The 7,207-nt window shown below is 35.1% G+C and overlaps 1 protein-coding gene across 1 annotated transcript; it reads left to right on the plus strand.

Annotated features, from left to right (window-relative positions):
- Positions 1 to 4,074: 4,074 nt before the first annotated feature.
- On the plus strand, positions 4,075 to 7,207 carry LOC114536109 (ficolin-2-like). The gene is made up of 5 exons (XM_028557461.1): positions 4,075 to 4,171; positions 4,284 to 4,519; positions 4,616 to 4,661; positions 5,208 to 5,585; positions 6,745 to 7,207. Exons 1-5 carry the CDS (start codon positions 4,075 to 4,077, stop codon positions 6,993 to 6,995), a joined length of 1,008 nt encoding a protein of 335 aa, XP_028413262.1. The 3' UTR covers positions 6,996 to 7,207.

Raw genomic sequence — 7,207 nt, forward strand, 5'->3', positions numbered from 1 at the left:
ATATGTAGATTTCGGCCGTGTATACATACATATTCTCGTTCAGAAAACATTTCCAATGATATTCCCACATGCATGCATGCTTATTAATTTTTATATATAGCCTTACATCCACACAGAAATGATAATGTGTGAGCGCGTTCATAAACACTTGAGCGCATCTGCACGTCTTTATATTTATCCTATTCTCAGAGACTCAGACAAAGACAAAGTTCGTCATAAGAAATCATTTTTATACATGCATATAACTGCACGGATTTATAATTTTCCAATTTTTGAAATAAGTATTCCGTCTATATTCTCGTGCAGTGAGCAGCATCTCTATGCAACCATATAATTAACATTTGTTTAGAGCGATAAGTGAAAGTAGATAAGAACTCGATATACTTGCAAACATTTCCCATGCTAATCAGTAAAAATTAATACAGTTTATCAGTAAAGTCGGCCACATTTTGGTCGCGTCGAATGGAATTCAAACAAAATATATATTCAGATGATAATGATTAATAAAGCTTAATGTGGTTAATCACCTAATTATCATTTCTTTGAATTGCATTCGCTGCGAAAAAAATGCGACTTATGCGAGACAGAACTGAAGGTATTAGTACTAAATTTTCATAACATGTATTCCTGAAAGGTGACGCGATTATACAATATGCGACATTTCTAGACTGTCAAGTTTCAACTTTCAACTCTTGACAATCCATGTTTTTGGATATCAGTAAACTATTTAGGAAAGAAAGTAAAGAAGAAATACTAACTGTCTATTACCAGGATTTTACTAAATACTTATACTAACTGTCTATTACCAGGATTTTACTAAATACTTTTAAATCTATGATCGGCATGTTTTATTATGACATGCAGACTCGCAGGATCTGATATTACTCAGGCAAGTTTGTTAATATGCTATCGGAAAAAACGTTACTGATCGATATTGTCAATTGACAGCCGAGACACTCGTATCCGACAGAGTGATGTAAATATTCATATGAAAATAGATAGTTCCCAGTTTCTTAGCTACTTGGTGATATGATATAGTCGTCTAAAAATTAAATTTTCCCCTATTCCCCTAATTAAATTTCAACTATTCCATGTACTGTAAATATTCCACTATTTCAATTTGAAATTATTGCAAAGAACTGCAGCGGTTCCTGCATTCAACTTAAACCATATCCTACCTATTTCGCAGGTTATAATTTATATCCTTTTTGGTTCCAATTTAAGGCAACATGCACGTTTTATTAATCTCATATATATTTTAAACCGTATATGTTTCCATGAAAATGCCTTTTCATTCATAGTAAACGCACTGACTGCTCACCTAACAAAAGGGGAATCTTGACCATCATTATCTACTCCCAATTATCGCGTTATATATATAGGGTGTCCCAAAAAAACCCTAAACTATTGAAGTCACCCATTGTCAAAATTTGAATGACCTGTTCGCAAATTTTTGCCTGTGGGGATTAACGAAAAATATAAAATGCTAAATAGGCCTATATACATTTGCCAGAAAATTCAGGACATGTCGAAGGTCATAAGGTGCCTAAGTTGTAATTTTAAATATTGTTATCTAGACGAAACAAACAGAACTCTCACGGCGCAAACAAAAGTCGCTCGGTTATCTATGTTCGTAAGCGAAAAAAGCGTATTGGTAATAAAGTCATTTGCGGGTATACAAACAAATTTTACTGCCAAACGTTTATTTATATTTTACTGGGTCCCAACAGGGTGCTTAGGCATTCAAATTCTAGCTATTACATTGTTATGGGTGATGTAATGTTGCCTGAACAAGCCGAGCAACATACAGCTCCCTCATCAATCAATTTCTGTCGCGATTCAGCCGATGCCTGAATTTCAACCCGAAGTTCGTGCATGTCGGTGCAAGCATAGCAACAAGATAGGACAAATGGCTCTCAGACTTGTATATTCTGCACTTCGGGAATTACAGACCCAAAGCGGAAACGAGCACTATTATACCCGTGTAGAGACAGTAGAGTGCGAGAAATTTTTCAATCTTTGTCAGACATTGCATGGCAACGAACTAAAATAGTATAACCATGCAAACAACGGCTAAAATAGTGTTTTGACTCTCAGAAAAACCGGCGGTATGACCGTATGAAGTCTATTGTTTTCGGTAAATTGTGCTGCAGCCACTATGAGACTTTGGATGCGTTCAATAAGGGACTATTCGCCAACGAGCTGAGAAATGCGAATTCAATGACATGAATTGAAATTGAACAACAGATTATTATCGGCGGGACATCTTCTAAACTCCGAAAGTGAGCACTACGAGATCCTCAAGTAAAGATATTGAATCGAAAGACGTAACGTTTACGTCGTCGTAAAGAAAGCAGAAACGAATAGAATTGCTGCAGAAAGGGGCGAAAGTCCAGCAACAAACATGTCCGAACTGTGCACGTAATTACCCCCACGAAGGTCGTTGCCCAGGAACTGGAAAGTCATGCAATAAATGTGGAAAAACCAACCATTTTGCAAAGGTATGTCGAAGTAGTAAAAAGAAACCTACACGTAAGCTAAGAACCCCAAACACGGATCAAAAAACCCAAACACGGATCAATAAAACCCGTTCAACCGGGAAAATATCATCACTCAGAATCAGATTCGGATGAGTCATACCTGTATGCAGTAAAAAATGACGTGAAGAATACCAGCCCAAACAATGCCAATGTTAAAGTAACAGTAAATGGAGTATCGCTTAAAACCATGATAGATACTAAAAACGTTACTCACAACTGACCGAAAAAGAGGCCCTGGCCATAGTTTGGTCAGTGGAACATTACCATTTGCTCCTATATGGTCGTGAATTTACCCTGATTACCGACCGAAAGCCCCTAGAGAATGGTTTTGGTTTTTATTGGGACACCCAGTATTTTTGATCTGGTAGAGAAATGTTTTCATAAAATATCATGTATATTATCATGAATATATATAACGTGCATGTGTTCGTGCATGTGTACTGCTAAACACGGTAATATAATTCGCTTATATGGAAATCAAACTTGGAGCACTACATCGTTGTTGTTTTAACAATTATTTAATGGCTTCCTGTATTTGGATGGCCTGGTCCAAACACTTAGGAGTGCTTTCTTATTTCTTAAAGCCCCGTGCAGACGGGCAAGTTTTCCCTGACAAGTTTTCCTTGCCAAATTTTATTTGCTCGCGTGTACGCGAAAAAATTGGCAAGTTTTCCTTGGCAAGGAGCCTTGTTCAAATGCTAGTCACGCCAGCTTTTCAAGTAGGATACTGCGCAAAAATGGCTTTAAGCCATGCAATTTCGATCGTGTACTCATTTTATCATATTGTCGCCGTGAAAAGGTCAAGAAAACTTGTCAAGGAAAACTTGCCCGTCTGTACGGGGCTTAAATCTCACAAAATTCCTGCGTGTTCGGATCAGGCCGTTTTCATATAACATAATTTTTCGTTACTTAATTCAAGCTGGGCGTTTGTTTACATTGTTAAATGTTTATATCCTTTACAGAGAAAGCTCATACTGTAGCTTTCGCTGTTTATTTTTTCAAACTTTGTTATTAATTTTGTTCATGCATCATATAGTCCTCGCAGTATGATAATCAATATCACATGCGATGAAATATACAAAATATTATAATTTTGGCGCGGCACTGTTATCTTATATAGTGCTCACATTGACACTTGCTCAGTTAAATATGTCCTATAATATAATCCTCAAAGATTTTTTTTTACCACAGTAAACCGATTTACCTCCGAAAAATAATAATACTTGGATTCAAAAACAATGCATTTATACTTACAATTCAACGCCTTTTCCAAGTTCGCTAAGTTATGCCCTAGCTGCATGCTTATTAAAAAGTTATAAACTATATATTATATACAGATTATAATGTCAGCTGTATAGGAAACTAAGCATTTAAATTCGTTATAAATTTTCATTTTGTGTTTTGTTTAATAAAAATCCTATCAATAATATATTAAGACGACACGCATCTTTTCACCTGCTTTGTAAATTATACTTTGTTTCAGCAAACAAATGGTAAAAGAAGTGAAGTTGGCGACCCCATTCATATAATAATCATGTTTAAGACTATAACTTTAATCTTACTTGTCTTTAAAATTGCGTGTATCATTTCACAGAACTGCTCTCTCAAGATTTATGATACTATTGAAAAAGGTGAGTATTTTATGTTTGCATTTTATGTTTGTATTTTAAACCAGTCTTGTTTCTATTGTTTGAGAACAAATTCCTTGAGCATTTCCAAACCTATTAATTTTGCCACTTTTAGGAGGGTCGTCTTTACCTCCAGATGAAATCATAGCAAATCATACCGTCAACTCAAGATTTATCTCGATAGAATGTCTCGAGCTTTGCCAAAAGGAACCGAAATGTGTCGGATTCAACTACAGAGCTGACAAGATGAATGTTGTGAACTGTCAACTGACGAACGTCACAGGAAAAAGAAATCACACCGTAATGACTGGTGCAGGAGAATGGATACTAATGAACGATAAAGAAGCAGCAGTATTTATTATAATTTTATTTCTGAAAATTACTGTAAATGGCTCGTATTGAAACATTAACTTCTTATCTCTAAAATTATTCTGTTAAATATATCAGGCAAACAATGAGAAAGAAAAGAGGAGACGGGAAACTTTGAATTCAGGTATTAATGCCAAAAATTCAAGATATGAAAGTAAATAGACTTGATTTCGCACATGATTATTGTATAAATATCTTTCGACTTGTAAAGTAAATACCTCATTATAAAATATGAACGTGCAAAGATGCATACGATTAAAACAATTGCTACAGCCTTTTGAACTATCATGTTTCTTGTACGCATAGTAACAACAAAAATGTCTGGAATGAGTCAGCCAAATGCTAAAAATCGCCAAGCCTTAAAACACCTCTATCATTTAAACTAAATGTTTTAAAAGGTATAATTCCTAAAGGCCCGTTTACATTTGCGATTTTAGCTGCGATTTAATGTGCGGTTTTCTTCTTTTGATAGATGTGAACGAGTGAATTAGTTACGGATGATCAAATAAGAGGTCTTATACAACACAGCATTCGTAACTAGTTACTCGCTCACATATACCAAAAGAAGAAAATGGCACATAAAATTGCAAGTGTAAACGGACCTTAAGAGGAGAAGCAATATTTTAACTTCTAATATCTTAATTTTCTTTGATATTTTGCAAATTTGTAGCTACCAGCTGCGCTCATCTTTATAACCAAGGGATTAGACAAGATGGAGTTTATACTATCAATCCGGGTGGTCTCGGTTCGTTTCAAGTCAGATGTGATATGAGCACAGACGGGGGTGGCTGGACCGTGTTCCAAAAAAGACAAGATGGAAGTCAAGATTTCTACCTTGGATGGTCAGAATATAAAGCAGGCTTTGGTGATCTTAACGGCGAGTTCTGGTTGGGCCTTGATAAAATACATCGTTTGTCCAAATCTGGCCAAAATGTTCTAAGAATTGATTTGACGAATTTCAATGGCGCTAAACGTTACGCTAAATATGGAAAGTTTAGTGTGGCTGATGAATCAGACAAATACAGATTAACTATTGGCAATTATTCAGGTAAATCATGTTGTCTACCCATACTTAGTGTAAATTTCGAGGTGACTATTGATTTTCCTGCATTCTGATTGGTCAAGATTCACTCTCTATGAAGTGATAGTCATCGGTCGGTTACCAAAGCTTTTTGTTGGTGTATTTCAACTACGAAATTTGAAGAAATTAAAATTTTTATGAAATTACGTTGATTATTATTTGTAAACGCCTCAAAATTTAGGCTTGTAATCACCTCGCCTCCGGCGACTAATTGTTAAATAGAAATACCCTTGTCGACCAATCAGCACGCGCGTGCTATAACTATATAAACATACAAAAACAGCTCAGTTTTGGCTAAAGGTGTTGTAAATTCTTATCGCATATGACGTCATACCGTGTATCTATAACTGAACAGACAACGGTTCATTGTAATCTATTTGTTAAGTAACTTATGTGTTCAACTTATCATATATCATAATATTTTTTTTACTAAATTTTTTACTATATCATTAACTTTTTTATCATTAACATTTATCATGATATTTTTAACAATTAGTAGCTTTTACTAATAACTCCAACAACCCTAAATATTAATCAATTATTTGACAAGGTCATTGCCGAAGGTAGAGGGAAAGAATTGATCTGCGAGCCACCAACAAATCACGATATTTTGCGAGGACCGAGTTCAATAATTCTTTTATCATTCAGTTATGTTATTATTCTTTGGTATTTTCCGCGTTTTTTTCTACGAGTAAGCAATACAACTCATTTTCCGAAAGTTCAGCAAAGCGAGTCGCCATTATTCTTTACAAAATTGACATCAATGCTCATGCTCAGAGTATTATTTGCAGCTGAGCAACTTTTTTAACAAATGTGCATGCTCAGAGTATTATTCCATTTTGCAGGCAGTTAACTGCATGTAAATTAGCCAGTCAAAATTGAGAATACGATAAAGTGAATGATAATATCATTTTTAGACCATCTACTCGGAGATTCGGCGAAATAGATCTCGAAGGTCATGATGATATTTTTATATCATTGCAGAAAGAAATATTTCAGTGTTCTCCATTGAACGTTATTTTATCCAATGCTTGCGTATAAATTATAAAAAACAGTTTGTACAAAGGTCAGGGGGAAAGTTTTTGGAAAGCATTTAAACATATTGCTTTTTGTTTATTCTTAAAAGGTGACGCAAGTGATTCTCTGGCTTATCACAATCAAATGCAGTTCTCGACCAAGGATAGTGACAATGATGCTAATAGTGGTAATTGTGCAACGCGGTTTCAAGGAGCTTGGTGGTACAAAAACTGTTATCATTCTAACCTCAATGGCCAGTACCTGGCTGCAGGTCAAGCTGGTGCCAGCGGAATAAAGTGGAATAACGGTATGAATTCAAGGAAAAAGACGGAGATGAAAATTCGCCCAAATCAGTTTTGAGATATTCCTGAATCACCATCAATAAAAAACACACATTCATTTTCTGTTTTCGAGCACATATTTTAAATTAATTATTATGGTATTGAAATAACAGAATAATAATAAAGTTCACGTTTAAAGTAAATTTACAGAAGTAAATTTAAAGAAGAGCAAAAACAATCTGTGGCAATCGCAATAGAACTTATTAAAAATGTTCAGCAGTCGACGGCGGG

Source organism: Dendronephthya gigantea, unplaced genomic scaffold, assembly GCF_004324835.1.
Source record: "Dendronephthya gigantea isolate DGI-Jeju-01 unplaced genomic scaffold, DenGig_1.0 000130F, whole genome shotgun sequence".
In the NCBI taxonomy this organism is placed as follows: domain Eukaryota; kingdom Metazoa; phylum Cnidaria; class Anthozoa; order Malacalcyonacea; family Nephtheidae; genus Dendronephthya; species Dendronephthya gigantea.

Excerpts from the sequence above, each read along its gene's own strand:
- LOC114536109 (XM_028557461.1), top strand. The coding sequence starts at position 4,075 with ATGTTTAAGACTATAACTTTAATCTTACTTGTCTTTAAAATTGCGTGT. Across the intron at positions 4,172-4,283 it reads TTATGATACTATTGAAAAAG|GAGGGTCGTCTTTACCTCCA; the intron begins GTGAGTATTTTA and ends TGCCACTTTTAG. Across the intron at positions 4,662-5,207 it reads ACGGGAAACTTTGAATTCAG|CTACCAGCTGCGCTCATCTT; the intron begins GTATTAATGCCA and ends GCAAATTTGTAG.